The sequence below is a fragment of the Macrotis lagotis genome, chromosome 1 (genome assembly GCF_037893015.1).
Source record: "Macrotis lagotis isolate mMagLag1 chromosome 1, bilby.v1.9.chrom.fasta, whole genome shotgun sequence".
NCBI classification, from domain to species: Eukaryota; Metazoa; Chordata; class Mammalia; order Peramelemorphia; family Peramelidae; genus Macrotis; species Macrotis lagotis.
Window position 1 is genome coordinate 318,072,852 of NC_133658.1, and position 27,803 is coordinate 318,100,654.

The 27,803-nt window shown below is 34.9% G+C and overlaps 1 protein-coding gene across 4 annotated transcripts in view; it reads left to right on the plus strand.

Annotated features, from left to right (window-relative positions):
• The window catches only part of DPY19L3 (dpy-19 like C-mannosyltransferase 3), a 99,586-nt gene that overhangs the window by 64,115 nt on the left and 7,668 nt on the right, over positions 1-27,803 (plus strand). For 3 of the 4 annotated variants that reach the window (XM_074211468.1, XM_074211470.1, XM_074211471.1), the window contains one exon: positions 27,533-27,665. In XM_074211468.1, the coding sequence (XP_074067569.1) occupies positions 27,533-27,665 (133 nt within the window). Of the gene's footprint in view, positions 1-351; positions 25,080-27,532; positions 27,666-27,803 lie in introns of those variants that run through there. The other variant, XM_074211472.1, reaches the window with a different exon arrangement.

The window sequence follows — 27,803 nt, forward strand, 5'->3', positions numbered from 1 at the left end:
TAAGACAATGAGATTCATGCTAATCCATTCCGCTTCCCCTTTTCTATTAGAACTACTGCATCATACTTGCATTTTAAAAAACTATCAGATATACTATGACCATTATTGTCTTCAATTCTTACTATCATTCTAGTTTTCTAACTAGACATATGAATATGTTCTTGGTTTGTAAATGACATAATTTTGATTTTGTAGAAAGAATTCAAGAGTCAACTGTCTTGAGCCAATTTTCAGTTGTTTGGTCATGCCACTCAATCTTAACTTTGTGGAGGGGGATAAAAGAATAAGGAACCTCTATCTATGGTGGAGTATTGTACTAAAGCATTATATTGTTTTTTATTTTTTCTTCAGTTTATTACTGGATTCAGTATTCTACATCTAAATGAACTTCATGTGTTTCAAAGCTGTGTTGATGAAACATGCCTCCTACAAGCAAAAATAAACTTTCTATCCAGAGCAGCATTCTTATGTCCCATAATACTACATTTCCTTACTTTATAACCTAAAAGCAGAGGTATAATTATTCACAAGTAAATAGATGTTACAAATCTTATGTGACATTTTCTGAAAGCATTGGCCATGTTGTCTCCATCACTTAGGATTTTAGTAGCCATATTGACACTTTCTCATGACTAATGTTTACTAACCAGTACCATTTAGCACCACTTGTGTATTAAGAGATGGTAAATGTTTGATAGCTTAGGTCTCTTGAGTACAATAGATGGAGTTTTATATAGATTTATATATAAAATATACATGTGGCTTTGGTCCCAATGTTGGACTGGATTTGACTGGATGCAATGAGAATAATTTTTCACATGTTCCTAGTGCTGAGAATGCTAAACTGTTCTTTGTCTTTATTTATTTATTTATTTCATTTTAAATCATGGCAGACAATTACAGAGTAAATTTTTCCTGCAGTATTTATTGTGTATGGGGAAAGAGTATTATTCATATAAAGAAAAGCTAATTACTTTTGCATTAACTATAGGCAACTGGAAATTTATGACACATACATCTGAAGGTGGGATGGGTATTTTCTGTTCTTAAAATTATGCTGCTAAAGATTAATGCAATACAACCACCACCACCTGGTAGGTCTGAAGACTTAAAGGCTGTCAGGATTTGCATTAAAAACTCCCATTTTCAGGAATTAATTATTTAGTCATTAAAAATTTATCCTGGCAGGGCCCCAGATTGTCTCAGGCAACCTCAGCCTAGAAGTATTTGCTTGCAGCAGCCTTTGTCTTCATACTTTCACCACTGGAAAAGATTCAGAGATTTTCAAAATATAATCTTTGAAAAATGGCAAGAATGATCTGGACATAAAGACGTACTGTTTATTACTCAGTTTATATTGGTCTTTGTGATCTAGGTTCCTCTTCTATTGAAGTTACCATTATTAGACAATGCCGTTAGTGTTTTTAGAGGTTTTTTGGATGAATCTACCAAATTACATATATATTACTTCAATTGTAACAACCCCTGTTATGATACAGTCCCTTTGACAATTTAATTTTAAAATTCTCCAAGTCTAAATTCCAATCTGAAGAAAAATAGCTGCCAGGCATGTTTGTAAAATAAGCTTAAGTGATGATGAATGTAACCAAAACAGGATCTATTTAATCATACAGTGTTTGTTTTAATCAGCAAATTAACACTAGTCCAGCATCCAGATCAGATTGGATTTGAGTTTTACTTTTCTTTTTAAAATTTTGCCCACAGCAAGATTTCTTTTGCTCGAAAAGCTGAAAGCAAAACTGCAGTGCCACAAATGTATATATTTTATTTCTTTCCTTAGCAATATGATTTCTATGGTGTCAAGTTTGAGAAGTTCTAGAAAATTCTATGGCACTAAAATTTCTTGAGCCCACTTCAGTCAGAAATGAACTCTTTTTTCCATGACCCTTTAAAGCACTTTGTATCTCTTATGGTCTTTGATCTGTTTTGCATTATAATTTTTGTATATATGTGCATCCTTATACTAGTTAATTCGTTAACTGTAGATGCTAAGATTTGCATCCAATTCAGCATCTTGCATAGTATCCCCCTTACACAAAAGACTTCTAATACATTTTTGTTGAGTTGACACTGAAACTTTCTGTAAATATTGATTAAATTCTGTTTCATTAATTGGTTATTAAGGCATTCTACTGGGAACTGGGGGATACAGAAATAGAAATGAGTCTCTGTTCCCCCTTCATCATACAATTTATTAGGGAGATCAGCACATCTGCAAATAAATAAATATTATTTAATCAGTGACACATAGTAGGCACTTAATATATGTTTATTAACTGACTTCCTTTCTCTTAAAATTTTTCATAATAAGAAATCACCCCTCCCTTTACCAGGACATTTGTTTTTCTTATTAAGCTCCCTTAAAACCCTTTGAAGACCTTAAGGTTTGTGAGGGGGCGTTTGTTTTTCTGCCCTTAATGAACTGTTAACTTTTCTGGGTTTGGGAATTTATGTCTATTATTCCAAGTTACATTCAAAGTTCTTACTGAGCTCTGTCTTTTACTCAAAAAATTCTTGAAAGTAAATCAATTAGTCAATAAGTCTGTATTAAGTAAACACTTACTAAATGTTAGGAATATATTACTGGGTAGGAAAAATATAGTCCCTGACTTCAAGGAGCTGATTTTCTAATGGGGGGAGACAACATATAAAAGAAAGATAAAGCTCATACTATCTGGGAAGAAATGAGAAATGAGCCTACATGCTCTTCATAATGGGGGATGATGGAGCAGGGAAGGAGGAGAGTTTGAGTGGAATCATCCAGTCAGAGGGAGTGACCATAAGAGTTTAGGGTACCCCAGAATGTGAGTTCCAGTGCTGGAGTGAGGCTCCGGGAAGAGTTCAGCCTTGGACTTCTTAAGAACTGCCTGGAGAGAAATGAGATTCTCTTTTCCACTAAAGTCCATTTTTTTCCTTACGGTTGATACTTAGTTTTTATAAGCTAAGTTATTATTGCTTGTAAGCTTATCTTTTTTGCCTTTTGGAATATTGAATCTTCTGATTCTTTGAACTACTTCTTTCTGAATGCCTGCAGTATTTTTTCTTGATGTATGAGTATAGAATTTTTCTATATCATTCCTGGGACTTTCTTTTCAAGGTTTTTTTAGGAGGTGAACAGTGATTTTCTGCCTTTTCTTTATCCTCTAGATCTAATATATAGGGACAGTTTTCATTATGATTTCTTGAAATATACTATCAAGACTATTTTCTGTATCTTTTTTTTTCAGGGAGTCTAAAGATTCTTAAATTTTCTCTCCCTGATGAAACAATTTCTTACCTCTTAGGTTCAGAGGCAAACTGACATTTGCAAACTCTTAGATCATATGCCTCAAGCTCATCATTAAGATGGTGAAAAGGAAGGTGAGAAGGTCTTAAGTCAGAAATTTAGGTCACATGGGGAAGAGAGGCAGAGTTTCTATGGACTAATTTTTTTTTTTATTGTTGGTGAGCATCATTTGATTGATTGAGTTTTCCAATTATATGTAAAGCTAGTTTTCAGAATTCATTTTTGTAAAGTTTTCTCCCTCTCAATCTCCTTCCCCTTGCCCAGAGATAGCAAATAATCTGATATAAGGTATACATGAACAATTATGTTACACATATTTCCATATTATGGACTAATGTGAGATTTTTTTTTTACTTTTGCAAGGCAATGGTGTTAAGTGACTTGCCCAAGGTCACTCAAATAAGTATTAAGTTTCTGAGGTAAAATTTGTACTCAGGTTCTCCTGACCCCAGGGCCAGTGCTTTATCCATTGCATTATGTAGCTGCCCCTAACAGTGAGATTTTTAAGAGTCATTACTTTGTAATTGACCCCAAATTCCATAAAAGAGGCTTTATCTAGTCAATTGAATATTTGACACATTCTGAAAACTTTAATTGCAAAATTCTCCGTCTGAAATTTTCTAGTCATTAATAATTATACTTGAAAGCTTAATGAATACCTGCATTGATCAACAAGTATTAAGTACCTGTTATGTGCTGCTCACTGTGCTAAGCCTCTATTGACACAAGGATAAAGAATGAAACAGTCCCTACTATCAAAGAGCTTATGGTCTAACCTGGGAGAAGAATAAATACACATATGAAAATATAATGATATGTACAAAGAGAAAAAATATAAATCAAAACAAAATGGTTGAATAATAGGTTGTTTGAGAGGGAGGACACTAGTTGAGGGTATTACAAAAAGTTTCCTGAGGACAATGTTGCTTGAGCTCCATTTAGAAGAAAGAGAGATCTGTGAGGCAAAGGGGAGAGCATACCCAAGGATGCAAAGATACAAGAATGAGAGATGGAGTGTCATATGTAAGGAGCAGAAAAAAGACTAGTTTAACTGGATGACAGTGCAGGAAGGATAGTAGTGTTCATTGTGGTTAAAAGGTTGTCAGGACTAGGTTGTAAAGGGAATTAAAAGCTAAACAGTCAAGTATAATTTGATGCTTGAGAAACTAGGGAACACTAGAGTTTGGGTTGAGAGGGACATAGTCTTATCTGAATTTAAGAAAAATAACTTTGATTCTTGTAGAAGATAAACTAAAGTGAAGATGAGATATCAAGAGCGGGGACCAACTTAAAGTTTGATTTGGACATATTGAGTTTGAGGTGTTTATAGGGCATTGAGTTTGAATGTACAGTACGAGTTAGTGATGTGAGATTGACTCAGGAAAGAGACTAGATATATAAAACTAGGAGTTAGCGAAGACAGGGTCATTAAACCTACTGGATTCAATGAGGTCACCAAAAAAGAGAAGACTATAGAGGCTTTAGGTGGGGAGGGACTAGTTTTACTTTGGTATTTGTAACTGCATCATTTAGCAAAGTACTTGGAACACAGTAAGGTCTTGATAAATGTTCTTTCATTCATTCATAAGACTGTCTCTTTGCTGAGACTAAACTAGATAGAATCTGTTATTTCCTTCTGGATATCAATTTCAGCTAAAGTACTTATTTGTTTATTTTTTAAGTTTTCCTTTATTGTGTAAATAAAATTCAGTGTCCTTTACTAAGGATATCTGCCATAGAACTCACTAGTTTATAGCCCCTTGTCTATATCACATTCTTTTACACCTTTATAGATTCATAATGTGTGTGTGTGTGTTTAAGCTAGAATTTATTTTTTAATGCAAATTTTATTTTATTTTTCCAATTATAAGCAAATTTTTTTTAACATTTCATCCTTTTGCAAATTTTTGAGTTCCACATTTTTCCCTTCCTCCTCATGGCAGCAAGCAATCTGGTAAAAGTCATATATATATAATTGTGTTTAATATTTTTCCATATTAGTCATATTTTGATAGAGGAATTAGAACTAAGGACAAAGGAAAAAACTTGGAAAAAGAAAGTAAAAACATCAAAGAAATTTATAAAGAGTAAACACAGTATGCTATGCTCTGCATTCAGGCTCCCTAGTTTTTTCCTCTGGATGTGGATGGCATTGTCCAAAGCAGGTCTCTCAGGATTATCCGTGATCTCTGAACTGCTGAGACAAGATGCAGTGGATTCATTTTCTCTTTTGAAAATGTCTTCCGATACTCTGCAATTTAAAAAAAAAATGGGCTAGACAGTTGGATCTTTTAATATCGTGTCTGTAGTAGAATTTGTTTGCCAGTACTTCCTTTTCTTTAATGAAACTTAGAGGTGCAACAATTTTTCATTGGGTTTAAAAACAAATCTAACAAGTTTTCTTAAGCAGTTTAACAGAGCAGAATGAATTACTACATGTTTTAAATATGAAGCAGGTTAAGTTTAAACCTTAAATGCCTTTAAACCTCTTATTTTTAATGAATCATTCTCTTGTATTTGCATAATTCTATAAATTCTTGAAGTGTAGACAAAGCAAATGTTCATGCGTTATATTATAATGCTCAGTTTACCCATTAGTTCAACAGTAATTAACTTGTTGAGGCTTAGAGCTTCAAAAATAAATGAGATTATTTGTTCAAAATGCCATCAGGTCTGTTTGGAATGACATTTAAATTATATAATGTAAATCAGTTTGACCTGTGAGTCCTTGTCATTATTTAGTGACATTTCTTACAGAATAAATTGTTTGCAGGTTGGGCAGCCTGCTATGGAGCTTGGCAGAAAGCTATAAAAACAAATTATCCCTTCATTTTATACATCATTTGTTCAGACATTTGTAAAAATTGCTTCGTTTTTCTATAATAGAGAAGTGTCATTCAGTGGTTTGAAGCACATTAACTGTTTTAGATACAGACCACAACCGTTAAGAGACTATATCAGGTGGAAATATTTGTGAAAGAGGAATGCATAGACAGAGCTCTTCCTGTCATACAGCTAATTTAAAGTTAAGTTCTAGGAAACATTTTTTCCTTTGTATGATAATTTTATCTCAGAAGATTCTATAGATGTGGGTTTGTTTTTCATTAAGGATGAACTGAAATATGTAGGAAAAAAATCATTCAGTCAATAAACATTTATTATAGGTCTACTATATGCCAGCATTTGAACTTGGAGTTGAGATGGAATAGAGGGGAGGGGAGATTGACATGTTCAAATTTGTACTTTAGAGAGATCACTTTGACAATTGAAGGGAGGACGAAATGGAGTGGGGAGAGACTTGTAGCAGGCCAACCAACTGACTAACTTGTGATAGGCCAGGCATGAGGTGATGCAGAGTCAGAGGAGAAAATATGTATATCATATTGGTAAAAAACTACCATTGCATATAGTTGAAAAAATAAATTAATAAAATATTTTTTAAAATCCCACCTTGACACTTGGTATGTGTGTGATTTTGGTCAAGCCATCTTTCTGGACTCTAGTTTGTTCATATTTAAAATGACGGGATGGACTAGAAGGGAAAACCTTCCTTCTCCAGATCTGTGATCCTAATGGACTGCCCCCTACCCCTCACTCCAATAATGCCGTATTCATTTCAGTAGTACAACAATCAAAAACAAAATTTAATTATTTAGCTATATTTGAAAATTTCTCTTAGGTCATAAATTAAGGATATGAAAAATGCCTTATGTCTTTGAATCCCTTTCAACTTAATACAGTGCTTTGTACACAGTGAACATTTAGCAAATATTTATTGATTTTGATTGCACTACTTTTAATGTTTATTTGTTTATATAAAGGATTTAAATACTTGAATTTCTTTGCTGAATCAGGCTTTTAGGTTTAGAATGTATAATTTGAAATTCAAGCATTCTTATGAATTCTTTGTAATTTAGGAATAGATCTTAAAATATATTTATTAAAAATTCATTTATTGATGACTATTACTAAGGAAGAAACCATCTTCAAAGAAGTCTTCTTAGGTAAATGAAACCCACATATAGACCTGGGTGGCCTTATCTCATCTGTCCTATGCAGTCATTAGTAAGTCAGGTCTCCAGAGGGCAGATGACTACATCTTCAGAATTCTAAGGGTATCCTTAAAGGGGAGTAAGATTTTCTCTAATATTGGCAGTTTGACACCCCTCCCCATTCCAGCATGGTTCCCAGGATCTATTGATTGATAGTTATAGTTAGTATTTCTTCTGTAACATTGACCTAATGATTAGTGCTACAATATTTACAAAACCATCTGTTTTCACCTATTATCACCAATTAACATCAGTTTTTACAGAAGATTATTTACTAAGAAGATACAGAAGAACAGAAGTACAAAGACATTCCCATGAGCTAAGGACACTTAACTGTCTTCCACCTTGGAAAGTTGGGAGGGGAGAGTCTTTTCAAACTTAACAGCATTGACTCTAACAAGTTCACTTCCAAATGTGGCATAGCTGCTAAATGAGTGATTTCCTTACTGTAGGACATAGTACCTGGCTACTGGGTTAATCCAGTGATAGCTTTGGTCAACTAGATCATTTCTCTAGACTGGGCTACTCCCTAATTCCCATCACTCATCCTCTGCTCTCCAGCCATTTGAAGTCTCAGGAGAACCTTGTAAAGTAAGAAAGAAGATGCAAACAGAACATGGTCCCATTGCAGACCATTGCCCAGAAGGCCATGTACTCACAAACCCCCAGGAGTGAGAGGAGAACAAACCCCCTCTCCCCTTCCCCAGACCTTTAGAGCTCAGAGGGATCCCTGGAGCACATTTCTCTAGGTGTGACCTTTCTATACCGGGCACAAAAATCCTCCAACTGATCCCTCTCACTACTAGGACAATCGAAGTGGCATTCCTGATTCCTACAACAAAAAAATAAGCAGGTTCAATTTGAAAAGAATAGGATCGAGTAAGCCTTGAACAAGTAAATGTGAGACTCTCTCAACTACTCTTTGAGTTGATTTCTCTGAGCTTCTAGGTCAGCAGGTCTTCCAGCTTTCCCCACAGGTTTTTTTTTTTTTTTTTTTTTTTTTTATCAAAGAGAGAACCCTTTTCCCTTAGGCAAACAGTACCAGGCCTGTTTAAAAGCTGAAGAAAAAAATATAAACATTTGTCAGCAAGACATGAATGTTTTAGGGATGGAAAATCTATGTCTCAAATTAGCGTCATCTAGGTTTGTAAAAGATCCGATTGTAGCAAGAATCAGTACTTAAACATTTAACTGCAAAAAAGTCATCTTAAAATGGTCTGATTTTTAAAGAAAATACACTAGAATAAATTAACTAATAAAATTACAGACTAAAACAACAAGGAAAAAATAGATAATTTTTTTTTCTAGTGAATTCCCAAAGGTAGGGAATCCAAAAAACTAAAGGCCTAGGTAAAGAATATCTCCAGTAGGTCCCTACTGTTGTGTTGCAACATGTATTAACAACTTTTCACTTAGTCTTCCAACTGAGTAGGAGGTCAAGTTTCTTCATCTCTTTCAGGACTCTGAAGAGCAATGAGGTTTTAACTAATTCTTTCAACTTGAATTCTCCCCAATTAACCAATTATAGCAAGTTTTTAAGATTCTTTTAATTCTAGTTCCTTTTAAAGTGATTTTTGCAATTAAATGTTTCAGTTCTGATAACTACTGTATTACTGAATCTTTAATTGAAATTTCTTCTATTATGTGACCCAATGATTAATCCTCCAATTTCAATATTGATCATTTGCTTTCTCCTTGAAATAATTCATAATTAATATAGTTCTCTTTTACAAAGGGTTATTGACTGAGATGATAGCAAGAACAGAAATAACAAAAAACACCCCTTCCCCAAATTGGGGTGACATTCTACCTTAAGCCATCTCAGTCTCTGGGGAAAGTAGACTCACTTCTTACAAAGCATACATTCTACCAAATTCACTTCCGATAAAGCCTCCTGGCAAGTTACTTCCTTACTGCAATATACTGCCTAGGCTATCTAGTGATCTGCTCTTGACCTGGGCCAAGCAAATCACTCCAGACTACAATGAATTCTGACTACTAACAAGCACTGATTGTAAGTGGACCTCCGTTCCTCTGATATTTTGAAGTTTCAGAAGGCCCTGTACAAAATGAATAGAGATACAAACGAGGCCATGTGCTCACTGCCTGCCATGGTCAAGGGTGTGAGAAGGGCAACCCATCCACTGACTGTTCAGAGCTCAAGAGTGTCTTCCTTACTCCTTTTGACCAACAGGAAGGAAAGGGAGTGAATTTCTCCATTATAGTCTTTTATATGAATTCCCAGTTTTTCTCAGCAACTAACCAAAAGGCTTTTTCTTCTGCCAGGAGACAGGCACACTTTTACTCTAAGGTGGAGAAGCTGGCTTCCCAAGCCTTCACATATCTACTGAAAAGCTGAACCCTGCTGCTCATGCCCATGACTAGGCTGTACCTTATTCCTCACTTCCACTTTCCCCAAACAACACAATAAGTAAGGGTAACCACTATTCATGATTTTTTTTTTAATTTTCTAGTTTGCTATGAGCTTTGACTCTTTTTGTCTCCATGGCAGGCAAGGTTATAACCCTCTCTATTTCCCCCACTTTCCAATGCAAAAGAGAAGAGGAAGATAGATATCTCTAGTTAAATATCCCTTTGAAAGGATTTCATGAGGGCAGGGATCATAATAGCTTCATTCACATCTAGACTTCTATGCTTGAGTAAGCTTAGCTGCTTCTTGTTTATAGTGATGGTGGTAGCTTATTTAATTAAAGTGATTGATACAAATTCTCTTTTAATGTAGAGCAATGTTTTCAGTTAAGGTTTGTAATGGGATCAAGTAGTTGATATTTCTATAGAGTTCCTGAGATTTATTGCTTCTCGGAAGAGAAAAGTTTGTTGCTGCCAGTGAAATGACCAAGACTCAACAGAATTAACCCCAATTCACTCTTCCTTCACTTTCTCTTCTCTCTTATGTCTCCTGGTTTCCCTTGATTCAAGATTCAACTCAAACTCGCTTTCTGCAGGAGGTGGAGGCCTTCCAAGTTCCTCTTCTCTCTTCCCCATTATTTTAGTCCCTTTACTCTGTTACCTTCTTCCATTTATGCCAGGGATTCTTGATCTTTTTTTTTATATCATATTTCCCTTTAGTAGTCAAATACTGCTTAAGGACCCCTTCTCAGAATTATGTTTTTAAATAATTCAAATAAATGCTAAATTTTAGTTAGAGGTTATTGAAGAAAAGGTGTAATTTTTTTCTCTCATCCAAGTTCATGGAGGCCCTGCAATCCATCTGTGGAAAACAGATTTAGACACCCCCCCCCCCCACCATTTACACCAAATATCTATTCTGTGTATATAGTTGTTTACAGGTTGTCTCCCCATCAGAAAGTGAATTCCTTGGGATAATAACTACTATTTAAATAGCTTTTTAAAATATGCAAATTTTATTTTTTTGTAACTTCATAACTACCTTGGGAGGTTGGTTAGTCAGTCATTAAATATTTAGAGGTAGATGCTATTATGATGGAGCAACTGAGGTGAACAGAGTTCAAGTGACATGACCAGGATCACATAGCTAGAAAGTTACTTGAGGCTTGATTTGAACCTAAGTCTTTGTGACTCCAGGGCCAAAACTCTATCTCCAACACTACCTAACTGCCAAGATTGGGAGGAGGGACTATTTTTTTTCCTTTGTATGCCTAGCACATAACACAGCGCCTATGTTGGGGAATTCTTCAATTGAGAAGTCTTTTGGGGATTACATTTTTTGAATCTATTTAATACTTTATTTTTTCACAGTTAAATATAAAAAACTTTTACTTTTATTTTTAAATTCTTTAAAACCAAATTTTATCTATCTTTCCCCACCCTGTCTCATTGAGAAGGCAAGCAGTTCAAGAAAGGTTATATACAAAACATATTTCCATAGTAGTCATGTTGTAAAAGAAAATAAAGACTTAAACTCAAGAAAAACAAAGTATTTTTTTTGGGGGGGGGGTTAGGTTTTTGCAAGGCAAATGGGGTTAAGTGGCTTGCCCAAGGCCACACAGCTAGGTAACTATTAAGTGTCTGAGACCGGATTTAAACTCGGGTACTCCTGACTCCAGGGCCAGTGCTTTATCCACTGCACCACCTAGCATACATACCTGAAAAACGAAGTTTTAAGAAGTATGTTTTAATCTCTATTTAGATACCATCAGTTCTTTTTTTGATTATTCTGAGTTCTCATAAATCCTTTGGAATTGTTTTGGATCATTGTGTTGCTGAATAACTAAGGCATTCTTATGATATTGCTTTTACTTTGTATGCAGTATGTTTCACTTTGAATCAACTCATATAGGTCTTTCCATGTTTTTCTAGAATATCCTGCTCATCATTTCTTACAACACAGCAGTATTCCACCATAGTCACATACCACAGTTTGTTCAACCATTCCACAATTGAAGGGCAGTCCCTCAATTTTCAATTCTTTACTACCAAAAAAAAAACTGCTATAACTATTTTTATATACATGGGTCATTTTCCTTTTTTTAAAAAATCTCATTTAGGATATAGAACTAGTAGTGGTGTTAGGTCAAAGGGTATGCATGGGGAGGGGGTTGGCAAGACAGTGGGGTTAAGTGACTTTGTTCAAGGTCAAAAAGCTAGGTAATTATTAAGTGTCTGAGCCAGATTTGAACTCAGGTTCTCCTGACTCCAGGACCAGTGCTCTATCCACTGCACCACCTAGCCATCCCAGTATGCATTGTTTTATGGCCCTTTAGGCAGAGTTCCAAATTGCTCCAGAATGGCTAAATTGGTTCACAACTCCACCAACCAATGCATTAATATCTCATATTTTCCGCATTCCCTCCAATATATGTCATTTTCCTTTTCTCTCTTTTTAGCCAATCTAATAGGAGATAGTGCCTCAATTATTTTAATTTGCATTTCTCCAATTAGTAGTGAGCTGGAGCATTTTTTCATTTGGCTATGGATAACTTTGATTACTTCTTCTGAAAACTTTTCATAATCTTTTGATAATTTATCGATTGGGGAATGACTAATTTTTATAAATTTAATTCAATTCTCTGAGAAAGAAATCTTTATCAGAAAAACTTATTTCAAAATTTTTTCAGTTACTAGTGCTAACTGTATTTCTCACCATTATGTTTACCCCCTTGTTTATTTTATTCTCTCTCCTTTCATCCTGTCCTTCCTCAAAGATGTTTTGGTTCTGATTACCCCCTCCCTTCAATCTGTCCTCCCTTATATCACACCCATTTCTGGTATCCCATTCTCCTCCTGATATTTGTCCTTCATTCTCAAAAAAAGACTTATAACATCAGGAAGGTGATGCCATGACAAGCACATAAATTAGATTTGAGTGAGGGGGTGCTGTGCTAAGTCATAAGCCTCACATTTTTCTTCATTGCCATCTGGATCCAGTGGCCAGATATGAATCAGGATGACTAGAGATGGCCCTGGATGCAAAGCAGACAGGGTTAAGTGGCTTGCCTATGAGGTCATACAGCTAGTGAGTATCAAGCGTGGGAGACTGGATTCGAATTCCCATCCTCCAGACTCCACGGCCGTTGCTCTATCCACTTTGCCATCTATCTGCCATTCCCTTCCTACTTCCCTATAGGTTAGAAAATATTTCTATACCTAATGAACATATGTTATTCCCACTTTGAGACAATTCCGAAAACAGTCAGATTCACTCACTTACCCTTGCTCCTCTTTCTCTACATTATAAAATCTTCTTCTTGTCTCTTTTATGTGAGATATCTTTTCCTTTCTCAGTACTTTGCTTCTTTTTTTAAGATATCCTTTCATATTCATTTCACACCTATGCCCTTTTTTCCATATATACTTCTCCTAACTGCCCTAATAATGAAAAAGTTTTTATGAATTCAAGTATCATCTCATGAAGTAATGAAAACAGTTTAACCTTATTAAGTCTCTCATGATTTCCCTTTCCTTTTTATCTTTTTATGCCTTTTTTTGACTCCTATATTTGAAAGTCAGATTTTCTATTGAAAGGCCCTCTATTTCATTGAATGTTAATTTTTTTCCCTTGAGGAATTATACTTAGTTTTGCTGGGTAGGTGACACTTGCTTATAGTTCTAGCTCTTTTGCCCTCTGGAATATCGTATTTCGGGCTCTTTGAGCCTTTGTAATGTAATGTAATGTAAATCTTGTATTATCTTAACTGTGGCTCAACAATGCTTGAATTGTTTCTTTCTGGATATTTGCAGTATTTTCTCTTTGATCTGGGAGCTCTGGAATTTGACTATAATATTCCTGGGAGTTTTCATTTTGGGATCTCTTTTAGGAAGTTATTGGTAGGTTCTTTTTTTTTTCTTTTCTTTTTGCAAAGAATTGGGATTAAGTGACTTGCCCATGGTCTAGGATATCAAGCAGTTTTCTTGGTAATTGAATAAATTGTCCCTCCTGTATCTACTTTTTTAGGTGAGTTGTTTTCCCATGAGATATTTCTCATTGTTTCCTATTTTCTTTAATTTTGGGGGGGTTTTGTTTCTTGATTTTTAAATATAGTCATTATATTCCATTTGCTCAGTTTTAATTTTTAAGGAATTATTTTCTTTCTTCAGTTGAGCTTTTATATCTCTTTATCCATTTGATCAGTTCCACTTTTTAAAAAATATTTTCTCTTTGGTGAATTTTTGTTCTCTGTTTCCATTTAGACAATTCTGCTTTTTAAGATATGCTTCTCCTTTTACTATTTGACTTGGTCTGTTTTTAAAGGTGTTATTTTTGTGTCTTCTTTATCAAGCTATTGATTCATTTTTCATAATTTTCTTGCATTACTCTCATTTCTCTTCCCAATTTTTCTTCTACCTCTCTTATTTAATTTTCAGAATTCTTTTTGAGCCCTTCCATGGGCTAAGACTAATTACTCATATTTTTCTTGGAGTCTTTGTTATCAGCTTCTGAGTTTGGGTTTTGAGTTACCTTGTTACCATAGTAATTTTTTAATGGTCTGATATTTTTCTGTTGTTTACTCATTTTTTTCAGCCTATAACTTGATTTTTAACTCTTTGTTAAAGTAGGACTCTGCTTCCAGGATGGAGGGTGCACTATCCTAAGGTTCAAGGGTTTTGTCTGTTTTCAGAGAATACTTCTAGGACATGTAAGTTCTTCCACAAGGTAGTTTGATCTAAAGAAAAGTCTATTTATGACTCTCCTGACCTGTGCTGTGGTCTGTGAGGGATTACAAGCACTTTTTTCTGCTCTGGATCTGAGTATGGGCAAAGCATCAAAGTCCTGCTTCAGTGCTAGCAAAGAGAAGACCCCTGTAATCTCCTTCGTATTTTCTCTACCATCTTGCTCTACCCACTCTCAGATGAGAAGTCTTAGGATTCTCCTAGAGAGCAATTCCTTCAATGTTGATCCTTTTACTGGCAGTCAGTAAATAATGAGGCATGGCTAGTAGATAAAAAAATTAATCATAATTAACTGTTGGGGGACTTATGGGGTGGAGGCAAGTATAAATTGGGTATAAATGGTTCTTGAAATGATTTGATTTTGCATGATGTTTTGACGCATGAGAATTATGTTTCCATAGAGGGTACTTGAAAAATGGGTATGGCATAAATTGACTATAATTTTATAATTTATGATACTTGAGAAGTATATTTCTAAGGAGACAGAAGAGGGGAGAGTACTTAATGAGACAAGGCAGTGCTGTATATCAATCAGTCATGCAAACAGTCAATCAACCTTTGAGAATAGTACTTTTATTTGGACAGATAAAGGTAGTATATTGTTGTAAATTGTAAGTACAAAACAGGGTTAAAACAATAAAAAGGACTATACTAGGAGAAGGCTACACATTACTGGATAAATAAGCACCAGATAAAAAGGCACAAAGACCTATTAGAAGGAAAGATGGAAGGGTGTGAATTCTGAGTAAATCCTACCAAATAGATTTGACCCAGAGAGGGAATAACATACATGTTCAATTAGGTTTAAAAATCTGTCCTACTCTACAGAAGGGGTTGGTGGGGGGAGAAAGAAAGAAGAAGAAGGGACTGATAAAAGGGAAGGTAAAACTGAAAGTGAAAGTAAAGTTAAAGTTAAAATTTTAAAGAAAAGTTAAAGGGGAAAATGAGAAAAAAACAGTGAGGAGGAATAAGAGAAAAGGAAAAAGGAAAGTATAAATAGGGAAAGATAACATGGAGGGAAATCCAGAATCAGTAATCTTAACTGTAAATGTGAATAGGATGAACTCTCCCATAAAACAGAAGTGGATAGCAGAATGGATTAAAAAACCAGAATCCTGCTATATGTTTATTTATAGAAAACACATTTGAAGCAGAGAGATAGATACACACAGGGTAAAGGTAAAAGGCTGAAGCAAAATATATTATACTTCAGCAGAAGTAAAAAAATCAATGGTGGCAATCCTGATCTCAAAGCAAAAGCAAAAATAGATCTCATTAAAAGGGATAAGAAAGGAAACTACATCTTTTTTGTAAAGTTTTTGCAAGGCAATGGGGTTAAGTGGCTTGCCCAAGGCCACACAGCTAGGTAATTATTAAATGTCTGAAGCTGGATTTGAACTCTTGTACTCCTGACTCCAGGGCAGGTGCTCTATCCACTCCGCCACCTAGCTGCCCCTGAAACTACAGCTTCTTAAAAAGATACAATAGGCAATGAAGTTATAGAATTATTTTTTTTTTAGGTTTTTGCAAGGCAAACAGGGTTAAGTGGCTTGCCTAAGGCCACACAGCTAGGTAATTATTAAGTGTCTGAGACCAGATTTGAACCCAGGTACTCCTGACTCCAGGGCCAGTGCTTTATCCACTATGCCACCTAGCCACCCCTAAGTTATAGAATTATTAAACATATATATATATATATATACATATACATATATATGTATATATATATATGTGTGTATGTGTGTGTATATATATATATGTATATATATATATATGCACTGAGTGTTATAGCATCCAAATTCTTAGAGGAGAAGCTGAACAAATTACAAGGAGACAGGGACAGTAAAACTATAATAGTGAGGGACTTCAACCTCCCTCTCCCAGAATTAGATGAATCTAACCACAAAATAAACAAGAAGGAAGCTAAGAAAGTGAATAAAATGTTAGGAAAACTTAGAGATGATAGATCTCTAGAGAAAACTGAACAGGGATAGAAAAGAATATACCTCTTTCGCTGCAGTATATGGCACCCATACCAAAACTGATCATGTACTGGGGCATAAAATCCTTACAATCAAATTCAGAAAGGCATAAATAATAAATGCATTCTTTACAGATTATGATGCAATAAAATTACATTTAATAAAGGACCATGGAAAGATAAACTGAAAATTAATTGGAAACTAAAAAAACCTAATTTTACAGAATGAGTGTCAAAGAACAAATCATAGAAATAATCAACCATTTCATCTTTAGAAATGATAACAGTGAGGCGTTATACTAGAATTTATGGGATGTAGTCAAAGCAGTTTTATGGGAAAATTTTTATATCTCTAAATGCTCATGTGAATAAAATAAAGAAAAGGAAGAACAATGAATTAGACATGCAATTTTAAAAAGCTGGGAAAAGACCAAAGGAAAAATACCAAATTAGAAATTTTGAACATCAAAGGAGAGATTAATAAAATTGAAAGTAAGAAAACCATTGATCTAAGAAATAAAACTAAGAGTTAGTTTTATGAAAAAAATCAATAAAATATATAAACCTTTAGTTAATCTGATTAAGAAAATATACTAAATTAGAATTATCAAAAATTAAAAGGGTGAATACACTATCAATGAGAAGGAAATTAGAGATGATTTGGAGCTATTTTGCCCTGTTTGCCAATAAATTTGACAACTTGAGTGAAATGGATGAATGTTTACAAAAATATAAACTACACAGATAGACAGATGAAAAAATAAAATACTTAAATAACCACATTTCAGGGGGAAAAAATTGAAGATACCAACAATCAGCTCCATAAGAAAAAGTCTCCAGGTTCAGATAGATTTACAAATGAATTCTACCATACATTTAAAGAACAATTAATTCCAATTCTACATATACTATTTTAAAAAATAAGAGTTCTGCCAAATTCCTTTTATGACACCAATATCATACTGATACCTAAACCAGGAAGAGCCAAAACAGACAATCTCCTAATGAACATTGATGCAAAAATCTTAGTAAAGAAATTATTATAACAAGTTATTACTAGAATAATTATACCATGATCAGGTAGTATTTATACCAGGTAGCCAGGGATGGTTCAATATTAGGAAAAAATCAACATAATTGAACATATCAATAACAAAGCCAATAGAAATCATATGATTATCTCAATAGATTTTGAAAAAGCCTTTGACAAAAATACAGCATCCATTCCTATTAAAAACACTAGAGAAGCTCTTTTCCCTGCTCACTCAGCCGGGCAGCTGCTGCCTGGTTTCTTCTCCCTTTTCTTTCTCTAAGCTGGGCCCATGTGTTCCAGCTCCATGTTGCTAAACCCCTGTGGTCCCATCTATATGTCAATGGATCTATGTTGATCTAAGCCCTTTCGTTTTCCTTAAATTTCCATTTTGACCTCATTAACAACATGACTGTTGTCCCTCATTAGGGATCATTGGTTTCCTGCCTGCACTTTTACCTTTCTTTCCTTCCACTTCTGATAATCAACCTGTCCTTTAAGTCAGGACTGTCCAACCTTACTTTTAAAAGTTTTTATTGAAACAATAGAGAATATATTTTGGTTTGCCAGTTTAGTGAGAACTCTGCGGTAACTCAGCTTTGTTTATTAATCTTTCAGTAAACCTAGGGTAAGCCACATAAAATCCCCTTCAGGCTGCATGTGGCCCATGGATACATTTTGGACAGCCTTGCTTTAAGTCAATACTGAAATTGACTCTTAATATTTCTTCAAGAACCTAAACTTGTAACTTTTGTGCAACCTGTGAATTAAAGTCTAAGCCTTTCTTACCTCCTTATTCACGCAAATGAACCACAGCTGTCCCTCTATGGCAGCACTGAAATTTAAGTGAGAAAATTCAGATATAATTTCATTGGCATATTGAACTCAGGATGAGGAACCACCCTCTATGAAGATCACAGCTTCTGTAACTTTTGGACAGAGAATTGCTTAAGAGACCTGAGAAACTAAAGAACATAACTAGGGTCATAAGACCTGAATCTGAATCCTATATCTAGATCTTACTGCACTTAGAGATTTCTTGATGTTTGATTCACTGGAGTTATAATGTCTCTCAAAACATATTTACATATAAGGAAATACAAGATAATTTGGAGGAAGAGGACTGGTTAACAAAAAAAAGCAGGATTTCACAATGGAAATGATATCTGCATATTAAAGGTGTGGAGGACATGGTCTGTGAGTCTGGGGACATTTTCTTTTCAAAAAAAGTAACTTAGGTCCTAGACTTGTCAGACTTTTAAGTGGCAAGATGTCCTCCCAGTTTCCACTTTCAGCACCACTTAGAGAACAAAGAATCCTAGATGTCAATATGCAGCAGCTACCAGCCTGGATAATGAAGCGTGATTTTTTTCCCCTAGTGGAATTATCAAAGCTTTTTGTAGAGGTTATGATTCATATTTTAATAAGTACATTGATGTGAAGAAAGGTGGGATTGGTGGTGTTTCTATGGTACTTTCTGCTTACATCCTGCTCGATTATTGTGCAACTTACAAGTAACTTAAACATGAACATAGACAAAAATACCACTGAAAATTCAAGATATTTCAGATGATGAATTTTATCCCTAAGCTTAAGAGAATTTTGCAATTGTAGCTCTTCTTGGTGAACATCTCTTGATGTACTAATAACTAGGGGCCAAATAACCAACATTAAAGGATATATTTAAACCTGAAAAATAAGTAACTTTAGAGGTCAAAGAAGCCAAACTGTAGGCTCATGTAGAGAATCTAAGGCTGTCAAGGAAAGGATGAGACTTACTAATTTCTATCTTGAAGATTCTATTCTATATTAGAGAAATTCTACCTGTACTTTCTTAGAGGTTTCCTTCCCCAGGAGGATATTCTTATAAGACCAATTAACAGATCAAGAAATACTCTGTCAGATCTATGGAAAGAGGAGAAATTTATGACCAAGCAAGAAATAGAGTACATTATAAAATGCAAAATGGATGATTTTGACTATATTAAATTAAAAAGGTTTTGGACTAATAAAACTAATGCAATCAATATTAGAAGGAAGACAGAAAGCTGGGAAACAATTTTCACAACTAGGCCTTTATCAGGCCTCATTTTTAATATATATAGAGAGAATTAAATCAAATTTATATGGTTACAAGTCATTTTCCAATTAATAAATGGTCAAAGGATTTCAACAGGCAGTTTTCAAATGATTTCTTCAAATGAAGAAATTAAAGCTATATATAAAATCAAATGAAAAAATGCTCCAGATAATTATTGATTAGAGAAGTGCAAATTAACACAACTTTGAGGAGCCACTTCACACTATCAGATTGGCTAAGGTGATTAAAAGAGAAAATGATCCATGTTGGAGAGGGAAAGAGTGGGACATCAATGCATTGTTGGTGGAGTGAACTGATCCAGCTATTCTGGAGAGCAATGTGGAACTATGCCCAAAGAGCAGTAAAACTGATTCATACCCTTTGACCCAACAATACCATTACTAGACATATATCCAACATATTTTTAATAGAGAAAGTCCCACATGTTCAAAAGTATTTGTAGTGGCAAAGAATTGGAAAGTGGGGGTATGGGGGAATGGTTGAATAAGTTGTGGTATATGAATGTTATGAAGTAATAAGAAACCATGAATGGTCAGACTTTGCAGAAGCATAGAAAGAATATCACAAACTGATGACCAAGAGAATATTGTACAAATTAACAACAACATTTTATGAGTGACCAGCTATGATGGATGCAGCTCCTATCAGCAGTTAAGTGGATCCAGGACAATTCTAATCCAGAGTATACTCACATTATACCTTTAGTGAAGCACATTGAGTGGGGAAATTTTCTCTGTTGCAATAATGAATGCTAATGATGATGATAGCTACATAAATGAGAACCAATGCATAATCCAGTTATGTGTTTTTTCAAGATCTGGTATTAATAGGAAGGAAAGTGAGTTGAAAAAAGGGACCAAAAAAGAAACCACAATGAAATTATGTTTACAACTATGATTTCTTCAGAAAAAAACTCGTGTCATCCAAGTAAAAGGAATTGCTTTCCTAGGCTTGATTGACACTGGGACACATTGGACTGTGTTCCTCATACAAAACTGGCCACAAGCTTGGCCTAAACAGGTGGCCTATACTAATCTAGTGGACATTGTGGGTCAATGGGAAACAGAAATTTTCTTGTCAACCCTTGAAATGGAGAAAAGAAAATAAAGCAGGGACTGTCACTCCTTTCATATTTGGACTCCCTGCAGTATTATGGGGAAAAGATATAATATGCCCATTAGGGGGCAAAAATTAGCACAGATTCTCTGATTGGGGCTGCTGCTGAGTTGGGAAGTAGAGTCTCCAAGGCAGCGGCTGCAGGGGATGGAGCTTCTTCCTCAGCAGCAGTCCAGTCCTTGGGTATGCGGAGGACCTGCTTGCTGCTTCCTTTGGCCACAGCTGCTGACCTGATTGCGCTTATGCACGTTAAGCACAACCCTGCTCCCAATACTGACACAGACCCTGATGCTGAGAATGAATACAGCTAGTTCCACTTTTCAGCCTACCCAAGGCATTGAAACTGTTGCTCCGGCAGTAGAGGGCTGTGAATTGTGCGTCCTGTGTTGAGAGCAAAAGTGTCACATGCTGTTGGACAGTTTGTTATGGTGATGGCTACTGTTCCCAAGGTGGGGCAACTCCAGGTTGTACTGGTGTTCACCCCTTAGGTGATTTCAAATGCTCTCTCATTCTCTGCTATTCCCACCCTCTGCAGAGGGAGGGGGGGGAGGGAGAAGGGGAAATCTTTTTTTTGGAACTTTGAAACTTAAGCTTATGTCTCAGATGGAATGTAGGCTTTGCTACAAGGACAAGACCCCCCAAAAAAAACTTACTCTAGAAATAAAGGGACCCCCCCATAACTTCTTCCTGGTTTGGGGAGGAGGGAGGTTAGGCAATGACTGTTTTTCATTAGGCTATTGTTTGGGAAGCTTTGGGGTTTAAGTAGTTAAGAGAAAAGGGGAATAAGATTTTTTTCCTGGGATTGGAAAATTTACATTTTGTCTGAAGCCTGTGCTTATGGCTAACATTTTAGGGGTGTGTGTGTGTGTGTGTTTAATCATCAATTGGACATTTTTACATCTCTCCATTGGCCTGAAGAGGTGGGAAAAATGTTTCTATATTTTGAAATTTTAGTGCCGGCCAGGGTGTCCACAAATCTCACTTTGATAAGTTTGAAATACAAAAGAGTTGTTTTCTGTGTTTGTGTTAGTGTATAAACTCTGAAATAGTTAGGTAAAGTTAAAAGTTACTCCTTTTAGTTTGGATTTTGAATTTTATTGCTTTGAAAGGTTTTTGGTTGACAAAAGAAAAAACTTTGTAATCTTTGTAAGTTGGGATAAAATGTATTTCAAGGAATTTAGGAATATTGGTTTTTACCAATGACATTTGTTTATTTTTAAACTTTTGTTTACAATTTATGTGGCATTCATTATGCAATAAGTTTGTTTCACACAAAAAAAAAACCAAGAAGGGGGATATGTTGGGAACCATTGTGTATGGGAGTATTGTGATTTATCTTCACCTGGTGTCCTTGAACACCAGAATCTTATTTTACTAAGTGCCACGGTAGTGGGAGTGGATTAGAGACTGGAAAGGTATTTAAGCACTGGTGTTTTGGTAAATAAACGGAGCACTTGGAGATCTTGATGGAGTACATGTCTCCCTTGTCATCCTTGTCTCCCACCCCCTCCAGTGCTCACTTGGGGAAGATTGAGGGAGTTCAGAAGTGGTACTCAACATAGGAGTCCAGGAAAGGACTCAACATATGACGTCTGGTAAAGGGACTCAACAGACTTTGTTTTCATGATTTTCCTGTATTGCTCTCCTTTCTCTTCTCAATTTTTCTTCTATCTCCCTTATTTGATTTTCAAAATCTTTTTTGAGCTCTTGCATAGCCTGAGTCCAATTCATATTTTTCTTAGAGATTTTGAATTCACAGCTTTGACTTTGTGATCTTCTGAGTCTGTATTTTGATCCTCCATGGGACCAAAGTAATTGTCTATGGTCAGATTCTTTTTCTTCTATGGTCTGCTCATTTCTCCAGCCTATGACTTGATTTTAATACTTTGTTATGGACCTCAATTCCTTCTCTCATGAGAGGCTCTGCCTGCTTTCCTGATCTGTGCTCTGGCCTTTGGATGTCCACAAGGACTCCCCTCTGCCCTGGAGCTGTGAGGAGGGTCCCTGCTACCCTGTAGTAGTATGGGACCCCAGACCACGACCTGGATCTGAGTATGGACAAAGCAACAGAGACCTCTGCCATCTCTCCTGACCTATGGGCTGAGTGCTCTGGAAACAGCTGCTGGGTGTCTCTGCAGGCCTGCTTCTGGTTCCCATGGTGGAAACATGCTGAGCCAGCTCAGGCCTGGGCTCCACACTCATTCTGGTACAGCAGAGTTTTCCCAATGACCTTCCAAGTTGTCCTTGGTAATTCTTGGGCTGAGAGGTCTGGAAATCACCCCCACTACCATGGACCCCAGGTGCCACCATAGGTTGTTCCTGGATGGCAGCCAGCACCATGGCCCTTTCTGACCCCAGTGGAACAAACCCTTTCTGCGGATCTTCCAAGTTGTCTTGGGCCAGAAAATTGTTTTACTCAGTCTTTCTGAGGCTTCTACCACTCTAATTTGATTCTAACACTATTTCTATATTAGCATCAAAGAGGAAGAGAAAAAGTTTTTCAATGAGTCCCATCTTCCAAGATGCACATAGTTAACTTTTCCTCCAGATGATATTGTAAATAATGTCTCCTATAAAAAGAAAAGTATAGCTTTTGTTTGTGTCCTTCCTTTTCTTTTCTTATTTTTTATTTCTGCCATTGAAAGTATTTTTCTGGCAAGGCTTGACTGAGGGTTTGTATCCTTGGTAAGAACATTCAGAGTTCCCTTAAGTACTTTGTCTTGATCTCTCTTTGGCCTGGTACTCCTTACCATGTGTGTGGACATTTATTTTATTTTTAATTTATTAAATAACACAAGTATTTCAGTAACATAGAATAAAAGAGATGATTTTTTATGAAACTACTATTCATTTTAAATATATAATAATCTTGTAACTTTTTTCCCTCTCCCACCCCACCCTAGAGATGGCCACCATTAGATAAAAATGTGTGTATTTGTGTGGTTGTGGGTGTGTAAAATCCTTTTATACATATTCCTATTTATCATTTATTTCTTTTGATGCAGATAGTGTCTTCCTTTATAGGTCTTATTTTAGTTAATTTGAGTATTTATAACTGAGCTGGTACTATATACCACATTCTCTTGATTTTGCTCATTTTGCTCTTCATTACTTCATGCAAGTCTACCTATGTTTTTCCAAAATCAATGAGTTCATCATTTCTTTTTAATATTCCATCACAATGATATTACTGCAACTTGTTCATTCATTTCCCAATTGATGGGCATCCCCACAATTTCCAGTTCTTTGCCACCACAAAGAGAACTGTTAAAAATATTTTAAAACATACAGGTTCTTTTCCCTTTTTTCCTAATCATCTTTGGAAATAGATCTAGTAGTGGTAGTGTTGGGTCAAAGGCTATAGGCAGCTTAATAACTTATTGGTTATGATTCCAGATTACTTTCCAAAAGAAATAAAGTACAGTTCAAAATTCCACCAAGAGTGAATTTGTCCCAATTTTTTTCCACATCCCCTCCAACATTTTTTGCTTTCTCCTTCAACTAATCTGATAGGCATAAAATATTATCTCAAGGATATTTTAATTTGCACTTCTTTAATAATGATTAAAGCATTTTTATTATAACTATGAATTGTTTTGATTTCATTAGAAAATTGCCTTTCATGTGCTTTGACCATTTATGAATTAGTGAATGATTCATTCTTATAGTTTGTCAAAGGTATATATAATTTTAGATGTGAGACTTTTTTTTTGACATAGCAGTGGGGTTAATTGGCTTGCCCAAGGCCACACAGCTAGGTGTAATTATTAAGTATTAGAGGCCAGATTTGAACTCAAGTTATCCTGACTCCAGGGCCAGTGCTCTATCCACTACGCCACCTAGCCGCCCCTAGATGTGAGACTGTTATCTGAGAAACTGCCTATAAACCCCGCCCCATTTTCTGTTGTTCTTCTGATCTTGGTTACATTTGTTTTATTTGTATGAAAATCTCTTAATTTAATATAATTGAAATTATCCATTTTATATCACACTGTTCTCTCTTATTTATGCTTAAATTCAATAATATGTTCCATGTTCCTCAAATTTCTTTGTAATATCTCTCTTTATATCTGGGTCATGTATCTATTTTGACCTTATCTTTGGTAAATGGTGTAAGATATTCTATGTCCAATTTCTGCCATACTGCTTTCCAGTTTTTCCTCAAAATTTTTACATATAATGTAATTCTTAACCCCCAAAAACTGAAGTCTTTAAACTTTTCAAATATAAAATTGTATGTCTACTCTGTTTCACTGATTTTTCTTTCCAATTCTTAGCCAGTATCAATAGTTTTGATAACTACAGTCTTATAATTTAAGACTTGATACTGCTAACCTCCTTCCTTTATATTTTTAAATTAGTTCCTTTGATATTCTAGACTTTTTGTTCTTCCAAATGAATTTTGTTAATATTTTTTTCTAATTTAGTAAAATAACTTTTTGGTAATTTAGTCAGGATGGCATTGAACTTATAAATTAGATAAAATTATCATTTTTATTATATTGACCTTGCCTATACATGAACAATTAATATTACTCAGTTATTTAATCTGATTTTATTTCCATAAAATTTTTAAAATAATTTTATTTATACAGTTCCCAAATTTGTTTTGACAGATGTACTCTCAGGTATTTTATAATGTCTCTAATTATATTAACAAGTTATTTTGGGGCAGTTAGATGGTGCAGTGGATAGAGCACAGGCCCTGGAGTCAGGAAGATCTGAGTTCAGGTCCAACCTCAGACACTTAATAATTACCTGTGTGTCCTTGGGCAAGTCACACGCAAAAAAAAAAAATTTAAGGGGCAATATCTCCTTTCTCTTCTTGTGGGATTTTGTTTGTGACATATAGGAATGCTGATGATTTATGTGGATTTATTTTATATCCTGCTACTTTGCTAAAATTATTCATTATTTCAGCTAACTTTTTAGTTAAGTCTTTGGGATTTTCCAAGTGTATCATTATATGTTCTGCAAAAAGAGATAGTTTTATTACATCTTTCCCTATTCTGTTTCCTTCTATTTCTTTTTCTTCTCTTATTGTTAATGCTAGTATTTCCAAAACAATATTGAATAATATTTCCAACAGTGTTCATACCTGATCATAATGGAAAAAGACTTTTAGCTTTTCTCCATTAGAAATAATGCTTGCTGATGGTTTTAGGTAAATGCTTCTTATCAACTTAAGGAAAATCTATTTATATTTATACTTTTAAGTGTTTTTAATGGGAATGAGTATTGTCCTTTTTTTGCATGTATTTATGTAATCATATGATTTTTTCCTTTTGTTATTGTTATAATAAATTGTGTTAATAGTTTTTCTTATGTTAAACCATCCCTGCATTTTTAGTATAAATCCCATTTAGTCATAATGCATAATCTTTGTAATATATTGTTGTAATCTCTTAGCTAGTAATTTTTTAGTATTTTTGTATCCATATTCATCAATGAAATGGTTCAGGTCTCAGTGGCATATTTGTTCCATAAAAGGAGTTTGGTAGGATGCCTTCTTTGTCTATTATTCCATATAGTTTCTTTAATATTGGACTTAAGTTGATCTTTGAGTTCACTAGAATTCACTTGTAAGTCCATTTGTTTCTGGTACTTTTTTCTTAAGAAACTGTTCAATTTCTTTTGCTAAAATTAGGTCTATTTAGATATTCTATTTCCTTATCCGCTAATCTAAACAGTTCATATTTTTGTAAATATTTTTCCATTTCTCTTAAATTGTTAAATGTATTGGCATATAATTAGGCAAAATAACTCCTTATAATTGTTTAATTTTATATTATATATTTGCTTTTTTCATTTTTAATACTGATGTGATTATCTTACTTTTTAATCAGATTAATCAATCATTGATCTATTTTTTTTCATAATAATCATTTGCATTATAGACATTATCTCTTCCTGTTCCCTCATTAGAATGTAAGCTCTTTGAGGGCAGGTACTATACCTTGAAGCATATAACATAAGAAATACCTCTCATAGAGAGAAGGCATTTAATAAATGTCTTAGGAATGTTGTGAAAGAAAGGCAAATAGGAGAGAATTCACTTTTTTTTTGGAGAGTTGATAATGGTGATACCATCTGTGCTGCTGAATTGGTTATTTCTTTCCATGATTTTTATAAATTTTGTCATTAAAGACTCAATGAAGCAAAGTTTTTGTGACTATTCTAGCAAAAGCCCTGAGATCTACTCTTGAGTTCTGTTGATGGTCCAGGACTTGGATTGCTCTTAGACACAGATCCTACTTCATGTTGCCCTAGGTGACCTTTCATTCAAGCCCAATTAAATGGAACAGTGACTCTTTCCTAAATTCTGTTTGATTGATCTTTACAGAAAAAAAAAAAGTTTGTGCTTTTTAAAGGCATTATGCCAGACTCAGGAGCTTTCTATGATTTAAACACTAGTTTCTATGCTACATAACTTGGTGTAACATGGAATGACCTGAATTTGGAGTCAGAAATCCTAGGTTTGAAGCCCAGCTCTGCTCTTATCTATAGAGTCAGACTATTTAGCCTTTGGCCTCATTTCTTCTGTAAAATAGAGAATGGAACTAGATAATCTCTAAGATACTTGTAGTTTAGAACATGTTCTCAAAAGTTTGTTAAAACTGGTACTTCCTTCTTGTTTATTCTGGTAATCTGTTGAACTTTAAACCAGAAACTAATGTAGTGAAAATGTATCTTGGCTTATTTTTTCCACTTCCTAATGTGTTGACTTGAGAGAATAAGTTCAAAAGAAAGGTGAAAGAATTTTTTTCAATTGTTATTCCTTGAATTAATAATAATACTTAAGATTTTCTCAAAATTTGGAAACCATGTTTAGGTCAAACACTCCCAGGAAGGCTGTATTTGCTGGAAGCATGCAGTTGTTAGCTGGAGTCAAACTCTGCACAGGAAGGACCTTGACCAATCACCCACACTATGAGGACAAAGGCCTGAGAGAGAGAACCAAAGAGGTCAGTGCTCTCCTTATATGGCCTGCTGAAGTTGCTCTAGTTTCTCTTCTGTTTGGTATTAAATGAAATATTCATGCAGGATATCTATAATTTGGACTTTAGAGGAGCTGAGAATTAGAAGAAAAATTGCAATCCAGA